Raw genomic sequence first — 15,467 nt, 5'->3', positions numbered from 1 at the left:
TATTATTACAAGCATATATCTATTCAGAGTCTTTCCTCTACTTTGTTAGTTTGTTCCTTTCTTTGTCTTTGATTTACATTAAGCGGAACAGTTTAACGTTTTATTTTGAAAGGTACGTGCTAATGCGCACCCGCACGCTAGCGACGGAAGGAGTGGCCCTGCGTCTTGGTTTCGGGAAGCAGCGCGTTGCCGTCGTTGCTCACAGTTCGCGAGAACCCGAGAGTGTAGGCGGCGGTGGGGGAAATACGCTCGCAGAACTATGAAGCTTTAACTGTCAATCATATTGACGTGCTGAGGTGTCTTTTTTATGTTTTTTATTTTTAATGCGAAACTTTTAGAAGACGCTCGTCAAACGGTAAGATATTTTACTGTCGCACAGGTTGCTAAGTTTACAGCTCCGACTTGCTGTCGATATATTTCCTTGTTGTGGTGTCGCGTACGCTGTTAAGTGCATACGAGGCTTGATTTAGGCCTCGCGATAACGCGGTCAGTTTGCTTTTATATAACGTCAGATAGAAGGGGAAAAAGCAAACTTTTGTTGTACTGTGCGTCTCCGTATAGTTTAATCGGTGCCCTCGAATAGTTAGTAGCTTGACGTGATGTAAACAATACGTTATAAGGTGTAATCCCTGATAGGCCTATCGACATATTGATCGGGTTTTCTGACGTCATATTTGTTAAAGCATATTTTTCTTCTTTTCTTTTTGTTATTTGGTAAGCTATGAGGTTTGTTTGTTTTGTTTTTTTAAAGACAGAAATGTATAATAAAAGCAATACATTTTATTTTAAAGAAGCTTTAAACTTACTCTTGTTTAGTATTTATGTATACCACAGCACGTTTATGTAGCTGATTTTCTTAAAGCTGTGGTCAAACTCCCGTTTGTCTGTGTGTGTCAGTAATGGGAGGGAGGTCCAGATCTTCAGGATCGTTTTCAGGCCTGAGTGAGCCTCCGAAGGATCAGGGCATCCATGTCTACCTTTTCTGGACAAAAGATGGGAAGAAATATTTGTCTCACACCACAGGAGAGGTCACAGCGGAGCAGCTGTGTATCTCTGCAGCAGAGACCATCGGTAAGAGGAAAAGGCTCCACCAAATGCACAGTCCAGAAATGAAAATGTTTTCTCTTTTCATGTGGTATTTGAGCCTGCTAGTGGCAACAGTGTGTAACATCAGTGTTTCCTCCTCAGGGATAACGGCTCTGTGCCATTCACTGTTTGCGCTGTACAACCCAGAAAGACACTTTTGGTACAGCCCAAACCACATATTTAAGGCAGAGGAAAACCCGAGCCTTGTACTTCGCTACTGTATGAGGTGAGTCTGTGTTTGTTTAACACTGTACTTGTGACACAGATAACATACAGCGAGGATGTTGATATAGTCTTTTTGTATTTAGGTATTACTTTCGGAACTGGCATGGACTGAATGAAAACGAGCCCATGATGTGCCGCTATCCTCCCAAATCTGGTTCAAAACGGGGTTTCCCTTTACTTGACACAACTTCACTGGAGTATTTATTTTCCCAGGTTGTTTTGGGTTTTTTTTTTAATGGCATGCTTTTACACTCATAATGTTCCTGTCTTGACAATAATATAGTATCTTTTCCAAATCAGGCTAAGTATGAATTTGTGAATGAAGTGGTACAAATGGAATACGTCAAGACAGAGGAGGAGCAGACTCGCTTCAAAAATGAGAGTTTGGGAATGGCTGTGCTTCACCTCTCATACCAGGCAATTAAAACGGAATCAACTTTGCAAGATGTAGCTTCAAAAGTCAGGTATATACTTTGGCTTGATCACACCGCAATCCCTCCTTCCAAATAGTGTTTTAAGCTTTCATTCTTAAATGGCTTATAATATGTTTATATCTTGTACTGTTAATGTTATTTTCTGCTACTGTAACAAATGTCTTTTTAATCCAATCTAATCAGTAAGTTCAGATAATATCACTATACCTCTTTTTTTTTTCAGCTTTCTAGACTGCGTTCCAAGATCTTTCGCCAAACACATTTCCAGAGACAACTTCCTGACTAAACTCAGGATCCAGCGAGTGTTTAAAGACTTTGTGCGGTCCTTCCAGCAGCACACAGTGGATCGGGGCAACCTGTGCACTGAGGAAATCATGTACAAGTACATCGCTACACTCGAGCACTTGGCACCGCGTTTTGGCACTGAGACTTTCCCCGTAACCCGCCTGGATCTGAGGGACGAAGATGACCGAAGTGGCTCGTGTTCCAGCACCACCCACGCCCAGTGTGGTTCAAAAGACAACTTCTGCGGCCCAATATCACATGAAATATCGGTGTCCGGTACTGAAGGGATTCAGTGGAGGAAGGTGTCTGCTCAAAGGGTCTGTATAGACACTGATGCTGGCATATTGTATATGTTGGTTGAGTGGCCTTTTGGGGTTTTTTTTTAATTTGTTCAATCTCTTTACCCAGGCACAGGCAAATAATTACATGGGGAATGGCTACATAAACTACATGAGAAAACCAAAACAGCACTCCAGCCAACCAGATGCAGACACACCCAATGACTGGACCTTCTTCAGCGAGTTCCCTGAAATAACTCACATAGCCATTACTGATTCTAATGTGTGCATCAGCACTCGAGACAATCTCTGTATGGTGAGACCACTTGTTTGTTTTTTAATGTAAAAGCTGCAATGCATTCACTTAATTGGTAAATGTCTTTGTAATGCATTAGTCCAGTGGATAAAGTGTTTTTAGTCATTCAACTAATTGCTCAGTCTTTTGAGGATGTTTTTATAGACAACACACTATACATTTCTGCCTAGATTCTATATGTGTTTGACTATAAAGCCTCTCGTTTTTGACTTTGCTTTGGGCAATTTATCCTGTTTTGAATTTGTATGTGTCAGTAGGTGGGAGCTCTGATTGTAAGGTAGTGGTGTTTCTGTATATGTATGTAGGAGGTTCAGATGATCTCCAGCCAGGAGGCCCATTCCTTCGTCTCCCTCCTAGATGGATACTACCGACTGACTGCAGACGCCCACCACTATCTTTGTCATGAAGTGGCTCCCCCAAGGGTAGTGTGGAGTGAAGCAAATCTACTGCATGGACCTATGCAGTGAGTTTTCTACCCTTATATACATGCACATTCAGACACAGAAAAGGCTATAAAGAAACATGGTGTGTTATGTCATAACTCCTGTGTGTTTTTCCAGTGATGAGTTTGTGCTGTCTAAGCTGAAAAAGGAGGCAGAGGATGAGGGAACATTCCTCGCTCGTTGGAGTGTTGTTGACTATAACTGCATCATCCTAGCTGTTCTAATCAAGAATCAGGTGAGTCAACACCCACCCTCTTATATGGAAGTAGTTGCAGTGTAATGATGGCCGAAAAATAAACCCGATACTTTCCCTGCACCTGTGTTTTGTGCATACAGGATGGTGTAACGCGAAGCCACAAGCAGTTTCGTGTTCACGTAAAGGATTCAATGCTCTGTCTGGAGGGCTTGGAACGACAGTTCCCCAGCATGAAGGAGCTCACCGATAGCCTCAAGTCGTTTGTCCTCAAGTCTGGTTCGGACAGCTTTACTGTCAAAAAATGCTGTTCGCCAAAATCAGGAGGTTTGTGTTCCTTGTTTTGCTCATGTATCCAATATTATGCCTCTAGAGTCCTGTTGAAGCCCCCTTTGAATTCAGCCTTGTTCACCTCTACTCAGTTTTTAAAATTAACTGTAATAGTTGCGCTAATGTTCCTACTTACTAATTGGGGTACTCGTATCCCTGTTTAGGAATTTAGGTGATATTTAGGTTTTTAATCAGAATTGACTGTGTCTGTTCTGCTGTGTGTGGTGCAGAGCTATCCAACCTTCTGGTGAGGAGACACAATGAATGCGATGTTCACGCCGAGCCCTTATCCCAAACCTACAAGACCCGTCTAATGTTCCCCCAAATCAAGGACAAAGATATCAAACAGGTGACAATGTCCACTCGCCACCTTCATAGTCATAGAGGATTAGTTGTCCTCTGTCCTGTAGCTGACTGTACGGGTGTTTTATTTTGGAGCAGGAGCAGCATTTGGGTCGCGGCACCAGAACTAACATCTACTCAGGACGGCTGTTAACGCAGGAAAGAGAGGAAAGTGATAATGACGAGTTCAACAACAACTCTCACCGAGGCCACCGAGTCGTTCTTAAGATTCTGGACCAAACCCATGAAGATATTGCTCTGGTAAGCTGTTTGAAACTCACTCAAAAAATGACACTTTACTATGCTGAATGTAAACGGTTGTTATGATCTTGTCTGTTCTGACGTTTACGTTTTCACTCCTCTTAGTTGTTTTTCGAAACCGCAAGTCTCATGTGCCAGGTATCCCACCGTCACCTGGTGTTTGTATATGGCGTGTCTGTCAAAGGATCTGAAAGTAAGAGACGTAGCACTGTTCATCCTCACTTCCTCATTGTTATTTCCCCATCACACACATCAGTGTATACAGTCAAATTTCTGATTTTAGTACTAAGAAAACCATGTTGCATATGCAAAATCACCCTAACCATGTTCTATTTTTACGTTTTGCTCGTGCGTATATCATGAACCAAACCTTTCAGACTTGTTCCTGTCTTTGCAGACATCATGGTGGAGGAATTTGTGGATTTCGGGCCTTTGGATGTCTTCCTTCGCAGAGAAAAGAATGTGTCTGCTGGGTGGAAATTCATTGTTGCAAAACAGCTTGCCAGTGCCCTCGACTATCTTGTGCGTTCTAATCCTTATTTTTGACACTGATTATATTTCAGTAAATCTAATTGATTTCAGTGAAGTTTTTTATCCAGTGTTACTCTAAGAAATAAGCTGCTGCAGACTCATGTGTAAAATGATTGAACAAAAGAAACAAGTAGTAGTTCTTTCTTACTGCATGCCATGTTTTGATTTTGAGATGCTGCTATCAGGCAGGAAGTGAAGTAAATGTCATATCACAGCAAAGTGTAAGATAAGTGCTCCAAGTAATTTTTTTGCCTATTGACTAATAGCAGTAACAGTTTGTGTTATTTTTAAGAACACTCTGCTTGACCAACGGTGCTATTTTCCTTATTCTAGGAAACCAACGGGTTGGTTCATGGAAATGTCTGTGCCAAGAACATCCTTTTGGTGAAAAATGGTCTAGAACCTAACACTACTCCTTTCATCAAGCTGAGTGACCCAGGAATTGCTCTGAGTGTTCTTTCACGGGAAGGTCCGTACCACCACCTCGCTTCAGTTTATGTGTTATGTGTCTCTATACACGGTCAGCTTCAAGAGTGTTCTAATTTATGTACTTTGCAATCAGATTTAGAAACAGGAAATCTCTAATCTCTTCTCGTGAACCATTTCCTGCTGTCTTGCAGGTTTGGTTTAAAATATGTTGTTCAAGTGTGTCAAAAATAAAAAGTCGAGATGAGAGTTGCACGAAAGTAAAACAAAACTCTTCGTTATTTGTTTTGCACTTGCTGATGTTGAATACCAACTTTATAGATGCTTCTGTGTTTGTCACCATCTATTTAGTTCAGTTAGGAGGAGTTCTCCTTCAGATAAGCCAGAATAAATATCCTACACTAACTTGTGTTATTATTTTGTGCCATGCAGAGCGCCTGGAACGTATCCCATGGATTGCCCCTGAGTGCATTGACAGTGGTTCAAACATAGGCAGCCATGCTGACCAGTGGAGCTTTGGCGTAACGATGCTTGAGATCTACAACAACGGTGATCTTCCCTTCAACTTCAACACATTGTCCGAGGTAGGCATGTGCTACAGCTCGGGCTTTTACTCCTCTTTCAACAACCCAAAGTATCACATCACATATTATTCTTCTGAATTGTAATCTTAACACTTGAGTCTCCCCACCCCAACCAGAAAGAGCGCTTTTATCAGCAAAAGGGCCACTTAGCTGAACCATCTTCCCCAGAGTTGGCCAGGTTCATCAACATGTGTTTGACCTATGAGCCTGAGGAGAGGCCGTCATTCCGCAAGGTGCACAGAGAACTCATAGAACTCATGAGGAAAGGTCAGTGTTTGCTCGATTACTTTATCTCCTTTTTTAAAACTCTGTTGCAGTTCATTCAATAAACAAGTGTGTGTTTCTTCATCCAGGTTTTGTCATTCAGTCTGTTATGCCTTCCAGTGAAGCTTCAGCTAACACAGACCCCACTGTGTTCCATAAACGCTACCTGAAGCAAGTGCGGATCTTAGGAGAGGTTAGTACCACACAGCAGTAGTTTGCTTTTCGTTGTATTAGCTGGAGTAATCATCTCCTCATTCTTCTGTTTATAGGGTCACTTTGGAAAGGTGACTCTGTACTTGTATGACCCAGCCAATGACGGGAAGGGAGAGCAGGTGGCTGTGAAGTCTTTGAAGCAAGAAAACGACAAAATTTCTGACGGCTGGATGAAGGAGATTGAAATCCTGAAATCTCTTTATCACAGCAACATTGTGAAATACAAGGGCTGTTGCACAGAACTGGGTGAGTCCTCGCTTTCCTTTCTGTCTGCTTAAATATCTGTTTGAGCCATATGTCAACAGAGTCTGCATGTGTAAATGAGTGTGCAGTACAGCTCTTGTAACCTGCGGGGCTCAGTGGATCATTCAGCAAATTGATTTTTGGTCCCTGCTGTTCTTCTGTAAATATTGGAAATCCATTTGAAGTGCACCACTGTTTGTGTTGTATGTCAATATTTTGAGCTTTTAACACACAGCATGCTGAGCAGCACAGCAAAGCACCAGAATAAGAACAGGTTTTCTTGTCAGGAAGATAAATTCACTTTTGCATTGTCCATTGACAGGAGGGCAAGTCGTCCAACTAATAATGGAGTACCTTCCTCTGGGGAGTCTGAAAGACTACCTCCCCAAACGTAACCTTCCGCTGTCTCATTGTCTCATGTTTGCTCAGCAGATCTGTCAGGTGAGTTGTGGTGGTTTAATATTTTGTGCTAGCGCTGTATTACTTGTAAACACCATATGTGTCTATCCGTACAGCCCAACATTTGAATGAGTTACTGTACATACTTCTTTTTTCATAAATTAACATGACTTTTTTTATTATTATTACACTTGTTACTGTTTTGTTTTTTTTGTTTTTTTAAATGTCTAGACCCTTTTGGCCTTGAATCTGAGCTGGTCTGCTTTTACTTGAGTGGTCGTGACTTCCGCTCCTAGCTTCAGCTAAACTTTCATATTTTCTGGTGTGAAAACTGCTGAGATGTCAGCTTGTATTCTTCTCTGTTCTGAAGAGAGTCTCTGTTTTTCTGTTTGCTTTTGTGCAGCATACAGTGTAACAGCCTGAAGGAGATAATCCATCACATTAAGCTTTAATTCCATTTTACAGCACTCTGTTTTTGTGTGTGTGTTTTGTCATTAATTCATTCTGTCTGAAATAAGTAGTTTGATTGCATTGGCATTATGTTATGCTGTGTTTTCTCTCAGTAACCTGGGAAATGTCCTCCAGGAAATAATCATTCAACACCCAGAACCATAATTTCATAGCAGCCTTGGAAAAAATAGCCAATTTCTGATTGAATTTATTGTTGATAATAAAGTAATATTAGTTTTGATTAAGGGCTCTTGATGGGAAGCTTGATTTTTTAAAAAGTGTAAAATATTGCAGAAGATTAAGAACAGGGCTCTGCGAGGCTCTTTTGTGAAATTATTTTGATCTAACATGTTTCAGCGACGGTTCTAGGGTGTAGATGGGTGTGGAGGCATAGTTATCACATTAATGGTCTCTGTTATGGCATGCAAAGTTGTCAGCAAACAAAGATACAGTTGAGTCTGCGGGGAATGCAATTTGCTTTGCAGGTTTCTGGTTGTAGATGAAAGTATTGGATAAACTGACATTTAGACCTGGTGATGGTGTTTAATGGAAAATATTCATCTAATGATTCTTTACCACAGGAGTAATGCACATGCTCAATTTTAATGGCAGCATATTTAATAGATAATTAGATTGCTTGCTCAGAGCCATAAATTTAATCCTTAATATTGCTAGAAGAAGATTTCAGTGATCACCACACACAGATCTGTAAAAATAGCTTTTCTGACCTGTTTTTATCTGAATTGCTGTTGCAGACTGATTGACAGGCATGAAGGAGTTACTCTCCGTAGGGACACGTTTTTTTGCTTTTTACCGTGGTTAAAATAGCAGCTGTTTTTGAAATAAAAATGGCATCCATCTTTTTATTCCTGTTATTTTCTTTTAAGGGGATGAATTACTTGCACTCAAAGCGATACGTCCATCGCGATCTGGCTGCCCGTAATGTCTTGGTGGAAAATGACAGTCTGGTAAAGATTGGAGACTTTGGCCTGACGAAGTACATCCCTGAGGGTGAGATCTACTACCGTGTCCGTGAGGATGGAGACAGTCCAGTGTTCTGGTCAGTTTACGCACTTAGACTTGTCACTCATTGTGTTGTTGTGTGACTTTGTCCTCTAAATTACATTTTTAAAAATTTTGTAGGTATGCCATCGAGTGCTTGAAAGAGAGTAAATTTTCCTTCTCCTCTGATGTTTGGTCCTTTGGAGTTACACTGTATGAGATCCTGACCCGCTGTGACCGTCGCCAAAGCCCTCCAGATGTATGTCATCACCGGCCTCTTTTTCAAGTATTTCTTTACTGAACCGGCCTTATCGATCAATCTCTGTGTGAATTACACAATCTGTTCTTATGTATCTTTTGCAGAAGTTCTTTGAAATGATGAAGGAAGCTCAAGGACAGATGACTGTGGTGATACTGATAAAACTGTTGGAACAAGGGTTGCGATTGCCTTGCCCTAAGGACAGCCCACATGAGGTAAGCTCAGAAGCCCATAAATCAAGTTCAGTACTTTTTGGCATTATGAATGGTATAGGTTTTTTTCATGATTACTTGTTTTTTGAACAGGTGAAGATATTAATGGAGCGGTGTTGGAGTGCAGATCCTTCAGAACGGCCAGATTTTGAGTCCCTAATTAAAAAGTTTCAGAGCCTACGCCAAGCATACTGGCAGTCCTTTTCATAGTCTCAGATATGCTGATTTGCTGACGGGGACTATGTGGAAATCCATTTGACTACAAGTCATCGCTTTGCTACAATGGCAACCATATATTAAGGGGAGCCAGTAATGTGTTTCTTGCCTCTATTAAGAGATATATTTGCAACCTTTTCATAATAAAAGCACACTGCTATCCTCTTATATGTGATGTTAACACAGTAATGAATTTTATGGGCAAAAACTTCATGTTTGTCAAGAGTTAATGGTTTGCATATATCACAGTGAGTATTAACAGTTTGTGTACGGTTGAGGGATACTGTATTTCATTTTGTTTAGTTATTGTACATTTTTGACTGTTTAATTTTATAAACTTTAAATGAATAATTCAGAATCTAATAAACAATTTTCCACAAGCTCTTTTATTAAAGCCTGAAATAGACTGATGACTCCATCAGTGGGTCTACGTGTTACCTGGTTTTCACTCATTTTTTACTATTCCACAACACTATCAGTGATATGTACTTGTAATGCTTTTATTTTAAGGGGTTGCTTTTGAAATTCATATGGAGAATTTCATTGATACCAGTCTCAGGGCTCACGCTCATGGTCACAGGGGCTTTCCTTCCAAAACACTCATGCCTCTTTGTTTCCACACATCTGCTTTCTCTTTGGTGCATGACTGCCTGTTATTTGCCGTTACTCTTAAAACTGTCAAAACACAAATGCATAAATGATCATACCAGAGCTTTACTCATTAAAGCTTTTTCAGAATCATTAAACACAAAGTCCAATCTTATTTTGAATTTATAAAAACTCTTAGGGCTTTCAAAATGGCACCTCTGAAGTATAGAGCTGTTAACTGCAAACACAATGGGGATATGCTACAAGAGATCAGAAGAGACAATGTGTAAAGTCACAGGGAAGTAAACTTCAGATTGGCTATGACATCTACAAAGAGAAACAGTCTCTACAACTTGGCACTTGACTCTGTCCAGTATCTTTAATGGAAACATGCTAGTTGATACTTTTAAAAAAAAGAAACAAATCCCACTTGGCGGTAGATTTTGTTGCATATAGTAAACATGGCTCCTTATTTTTCTTCCTGAAAACTACAACTGTCAGGCTCCAAATGAAAACAGAAACAAGGATGAGTCAATTCCAAGTAGCCTTTCTAACAAAACAAAAAGCAAACTCTTTTTGACGTTACTGAGAAAATACTTTCAAAGCTAACCATTCATTTTCTGCGAATGGCATCTCTGGCAGCTTTCAGCTCACATTATAGCACTGACTCAGCTCTCAGAAAATTTTTAATGACATACCACCTGATTTTTGATTGAGTCTTAATAGCCTGATGTTATTGCTTCTTGGTGCCGCACAGGAGACTTCTACATATGCTGGAAAATTGTTTCTGTCTAGCCAAAACAGGGCCCACATGGCTTGGATCACACTAAAGTGGGGATGTGTAGATAGTCTATCCAATTATGAATCTGAAAGGACCTCCTCTGAATCACTGATGATGTAATTTTAACTGGACAGATGAAAACCATAGCTAAATCATAATTCTGGCATTTAAATCATAGCTGAAGTTGGACACTGTTACATTTAGAAAAGCCCATTCATGCTTTTTGTCTTGCAGTAAAGCAGTGATAATTACTGACCTCCACGATAAGACCATGAGACGTTAAACATATGCAGTTGACAAAGCTGTTGCTACTGACAAACCCCAAGATGAGAGTATTACTTAGATTCTTAGATCATAGTACTTGCTTTCAGCTGAATATGCACTTTAACTCAGGGTCATATCATAGTGTTAGATCTGCAGGAACTGGTCAACTTGTGGTTTACAGAGTTCAGACTAAACATGGTGAAATGTCTTTTAGCCTTTATGCTTCTCACTGCTAAAATTCTGCAAGTTTCACTCTGAGCTTTGCTCCAACTGAGGCCACAGCTTTAAAGTAATGATGACACTTTTACTCATGCTATAAGTTCTGATTTACACTCGCTTTTATTGAACTGGTGTGGAGTTATTTTATTTCACTTTCTTGTGCTTTGCATTTAAATAGGGTTATATTCTTTTAATTTGCATTTTATTATTATTATGCTGTTTTTATATGGTCTGTTGTTTCATTGCATTGTGCAAATCACTTTTAACTGCCTTTATGTACGACATATACAATACAAATAAAAATTTGCCTCGCATTGCCTAAAGCGTAGAACTGAAAAAGAACAATCTGCCAAATTCAGCATTTATTTATATTCAGCAGGTGTTCGTGTTTCTGTTCTGCATACGCTTTGAGTAAGACGCATACAGCAAGTGGAAGCTGAAGCACGAGCTCCAAGACATCTGTCCTGCCACAGTTATGTGTATTACAAACTGTCAGCATCAGACGTGTCTGCTTAAATGGGAGCTTTCCCTGCTGAGAGCTCTCAACATGTATTTGAAGGAAAGTACTGCAAGGACTGCAGGCTAATGGAGAATGAGGAATCTACCATGAGGCATGTCTAGTACTAAGCATTAGTCCAGAGTGATACCACCACCAGCTGAGTCACCAAATGCTTAACCCTTGTGTGGTGTTCGTATTTTTGTTACTCAGCCAGTGTTCATGGGTCTGGTGGACCCGCTAGAGTTTTGGCTTTCCAAATTAACACTATCAAACAATTTTATGTTAAATTACTCAACAGATGTTTACTTCATCCCAATTACAAGACATATGAACAGCAAACATGGTTAATTTTTTCCCTTTACCTTTGTTAGATCACATTTATGAATTAATGTGCTTCTCGTTTTTCTTTTATATAAAATGTTATAAATAAATCAGTTATAATCAAGTGGAGTGAGTGGAAAGACACAACACATTTACACGTGAAAAAATAATTAATTGTTTAATTTTTCTTTTGAAAAAAACTGAACACGGGTCTCACAGACCCGAACAACATACAAGGGTTAAATACTACTGCTGTTCCCCTTGGGAACATAGAAAAATGCTGAATAGTGAAGCATATTGTTCTGACTCATAATCTTGGAGAGAAACTCCACTACTGACTTCTGGACATGACATGATTGGTCCTTCTGGTGCTTGTCTGGACTGTGAAGCCCCCTGGAGGCACAGGCATTTTTCGTAGCCAAATGAAACTGATTCCCTTTATCCATCATTACAGTGTTGGATATATTCTCAGCTGACGCAGCCTATACTAGAGACCAAATTCAAATTACCAAAACAAAACCTGTATCTTCTTCTCTATATCTACTGCGAAAAAATGCTGTTTTCCTATACACTCTCTGCATAGCTAAAAAGGGCTTTATGAATGCTTTGTTCGTGGTAGAAAAGTCTGAATAAATTACCATGTGTCAAAAATTAACTGCTGAGTTTTTAAAGAGTGGTATTCATAAAATAATACATAATCAATCAACATGCTAACAATAGCCTATTACGAAGATAATGGAATTTAAGTAAACAAACCAACCACAATGATTTCCAAGAATAAAACGTTACGGATTTTTATGTTTTGTTTGAATTTTTAATGCTTTTGTTTTCAGTTTTGTTATATTTCAGTTTCCAGTGTGGATTTGTTTGTCTCAGTTCAGCTTTTGTTGTTTCAAGTGTCAAGTTTGACTTTTTATTTATTTCAGTATTAGTTTTTGTTTCCCTTTTTTTATTTGTTATTTGAGACACTTTGTAAAGCCAAGTAGCTCACAATCATGTGGACATATTCTCAAGCCTCCTTGCTTTATGAACTGGTAGTTCTAACAAAAATGAGCATATTTAAATTATAAACCATATTTCACTAGTTTATCTTTCAGACATATTTTGTTGGGATATTTTTGAGAAAATGTACATGCATAAATTAGACTCTTAAATTGTCTGTTGTCTTTTAAAAATCTAGATATTTAATACTACATTTTAATTAGATTAATTACCAAAAAACATCCATTATGCACCTCATGCTGAGGAGCAGGGACACTCGTTGCTCCGCCCCCACCCTTCCGATTTACGTTGTAGTCATGGAGAATGCGTTCCCTTGTCGTCCAATCAGAAGCAGCGCTGGGGCCATGTGTGTATTGTTTAAACTGCTCAAATCAGCCAGAGTTTTCAGACCGAAAAAACTTCCAGCACCGAGTCATGGCGGCCACAGTGTCAGTTAATACAGCTGCCAAAGATGAAAACACAGACTCGGGAAACAGTTTGGCTTCTCGTCCGCTTAATGAAAAATACGACCCCGCCGTGGACCAAGAAAACTGGATTCCCGGGGATCGCCGGTACCCCGAACTCGTGCAGAACGAAGAGGACGCGACGCCCGGACGCGAGTGTCAGCGAAAGGTCGACGAGGACTTGACATCACTGAACCCCGAAGAGATAGAGAGCCGCTTGGAGAGAACTCGACGGGAGTTTTACAACAGGAGGAAAATTATTATAAAAAACTTGCCCTCTGACGTTAGCAATCAGGTATGAGTAGAAAGTTTTAGGGGGTGAGGGTTTAATTGTTGGTTGGTTGATTGATTGATGCTACCCTGTGGCTAACGCTAGCCTAGCTCCGTTATACCTGCCATGCTATCAATGTTAGCTTCACAGGCATTTAACTTATTAGCTTCACCTTTTATTTAGTTTTCTGTGTACTACATCTGCTAGTGGTTTAAAAGTCAAAACGCACAGATTATTGGTAATTAAAAACGATGCAAACAGTTCTATAACTGGTTTGAGTTTGTTTGTTAACTAACATGGCTCGCGTTTACTGACAAGTGGTCAAATAATCAATCATGGTCATTTGTGGCCTGTGTGACCCACCAGGCCGCTTTGCATTCGTGGTTGAATTTTACCATTTGGCCCGCCGAGCCAAACTGTGGTTCATAACCGGTTTATGCGGGTTACATATGCAGTGAAGGTGGGTCATAAGTCCATTTGTTATTAACTCTGTCTGTAATTAACTCTTGATGCTACTTTTTTTTTTCTTTTTTGGAACGTGCCTGACTCATGGGGAGCGGTGGGCCTGCGGGCGGTACCATTGTTCACAGAGGGGGGGCTGGGGCAGTAGTGGGAGTTCGAGATGTGAGTTTCTCTATAACAAAAGGTGGAAGGCGTGGGGACAAAACGTTTCAGAAAATGCTAGGCAGCATCGCCATTTGTGTGAATAGGCAAAAGCTGGGCAGAACAATTTTTCCTACAACAATGAGGGAGTCATTCACCTCTCATCCCCCCCCCCCAGCAGGTGCACTGATCCCCCACCCCCCAGTGTATATCAACGAGCTAATTGGCTGAGAGGGGGTTGATTGAAATCTTCAATTAACCAACGACCTCCTAAAGTCAAATGTTATTTACACATTTAAACATCTGCAGTTAATCATTGTCTCTTTCTTTTTACAGGAGGTCCATGAGCTCTTGGGCAGCTATGATCTGAAGTACTGCTTTGTTGACAAGTACAAAGGCACAGGTAGGTCTAACTGCTCAACCATGTTGGACTGAGCAAGGCAATTTGGCAAGTTTGGCGTCTGCAAGTTGGAGGAGGTGGGGATCAGGATGGATCTGCTCTATTACGCCCCTTTAAAATTTAATCTGACAGTGAACTCTGTAGCAAACAAAAGTAAATCGGGCTCTCCAGATTTGGAGCATGCTTAGTTAATGACTTTCAATGGACATACTGAACATGAAAAGGGGTTCGGGAGAAAGCAGCCAGACCTCAATTAAAGACTTTGTTTTCACGGTGTGCCTTCTCTTGCACTTATTATCACACAGTTGCAGATCTCTCTTTTTGGCGACTGTTGATGCTCGCTTGTCGTGGTGTCACGTTACATTGTCAGTTCAAGTGCGATAAGATCGATGGGCTCTCTGTGTATCTGTGTATGTGTTACCTCACATGCCCCTCGGTGTGATCTGCCATCTTGTCCAGCTAGAGTTGCTTGTTTTTAAATGTATAAAATGTAAAATATCAGATTAGAATATAAATAATTAAATATCTATGCATTCTTGCAGTAATATTTCACTAGAAAATGGGTGATGATCATGATAATAGGCCAGAAAATTGTGTGAGGCAGATGGTATTTTCAGGGTATGCCTGGTATCCAGCAAGCTGATATGGAAGAAAACCAGTGACATTTAGATGGCGCTTTTTTTTTTTTTTTAACAATATAGAGTTGGCTGCCAAACTAACTTCTTACTTTTTTTATTTTTTATTTTCCTCCCCTTCTCATGGCTTTCAGACAAAACTGGAAAACTTTTTCACGCCTTCTTTCTTTTTCATAACATGGGTAACAAGATGTTGATTTCATTCTTGCTGGACTGACAGGCATTGTAGTTTAAACAAGGGGTAAAGTTACACCAACACAAAGGATTCTGTGTGCTGATATTGTGCCACCAGAACTGTTTTAACAGCCTTGCTAGAGGCAAAAACGTCACAGGCAGGGTTTGCTCCCTGACACCTGCTGAGTACAAATAAATCTGACTTTATGCCACCTGAACAATGTCATTCCCTTGCCTTACACCAATTTGTTTCTCTCTTCTGTTTCCTTTCCCGT

General features: G+C 40.2%; 2 protein-coding genes across 5 annotated transcripts in view; both read left to right on the top strand.

Moving 5' to 3' along the window:
* The first annotated feature begins 162 nt into the window (after nucleotides 1-162).
* Nucleotides 163-9,372, top strand: tyk2 (tyrosine kinase 2). The gene is made up of 24 exons (XM_026164593.2): nucleotides 163-355; nucleotides 898-1,071; nucleotides 1,189-1,312; nucleotides 1,395-1,524; nucleotides 1,612-1,775; nucleotides 1,969-2,347; nucleotides 2,439-2,624; nucleotides 2,930-3,087; nucleotides 3,185-3,302; nucleotides 3,404-3,587; nucleotides 3,821-3,939; nucleotides 4,032-4,193; nucleotides 4,299-4,386; nucleotides 4,591-4,715; nucleotides 5,058-5,193; nucleotides 5,583-5,734; nucleotides 5,851-6,001; nucleotides 6,088-6,191; nucleotides 6,268-6,457; nucleotides 6,777-6,895; nucleotides 8,191-8,363; nucleotides 8,447-8,564; nucleotides 8,669-8,779; nucleotides 8,870-9,372. The coding sequence occupies exons 2-24, from the start codon at nucleotides 900-902 to the stop codon at nucleotides 8,984-8,986; spliced, it is 3,480 nt and encodes a 1,159-aa protein (XP_026020378.1). The 5' UTR covers nucleotides 163-355; nucleotides 898-899; the 3' UTR covers nucleotides 8,987-9,372.
* A 3,578-nt stretch (nucleotides 9,373-12,950) lies between these two features.
* Nucleotides 12,951-15,467, top strand: part of raver1 (ribonucleoprotein, PTB-binding 1) — a 31,330-nt gene continuing 28,813 nt past the window's right edge. Inside the window, exons 1-2 of one of the 4 annotated variants that reach the window (XM_080300216.1) lie at nucleotides 12,951-13,404; nucleotides 14,320-14,386. In XM_080300216.1, the coding sequence (XP_080156342.1) occupies nucleotides 12,970-13,404; nucleotides 14,320-14,386 (502 nt within the window). In that variant the 5' untranslated portion in view covers nucleotides 12,951-12,969. The remainder of the gene's footprint in view (nucleotides 13,405-14,319; nucleotides 14,387-15,467) is intronic. The other 3 variants (XM_026164589.2, XM_080300217.1, XM_026164590.2) reach the window with 3 other exon arrangements.

Source organism: Astatotilapia calliptera, chromosome 4 (assembly GCF_964374335.1).
Source record: "Astatotilapia calliptera chromosome 4, fAstCal68.1, whole genome shotgun sequence".
Lineage (NCBI taxonomy): Eukaryota > Metazoa > Chordata > Actinopteri > Cichliformes > Cichlidae > Astatotilapia > Astatotilapia calliptera.
Note: the sequence above shows the minus strand (reverse complement) of the source record. Positions and strands in the feature narration are given on the sequence as shown.

Bases quoted from the DNA above. Each gene is read 5' to 3' on its own strand.
- tyk2 (XM_026164593.2), top strand. From the start codon at position 900: ATGGGAGGGAGGTCCAGATCTTCAGGATCGTTTTCAGGCCTGAGTGAG. The intron at 1,313-1,394 runs GTGAGTCTGTGT...TTTTGTATTTAG, and splicing joins GTACTTCGCTACTGTATGAG to GTATTACTTTCGGAACTGGC. The intron at 4,194-4,298 runs GTAAGCTGTTTG...CACTCCTCTTAG, and splicing joins CCCATGAAGATATTGCTCTG to TTGTTTTTCGAAACCGCAAG.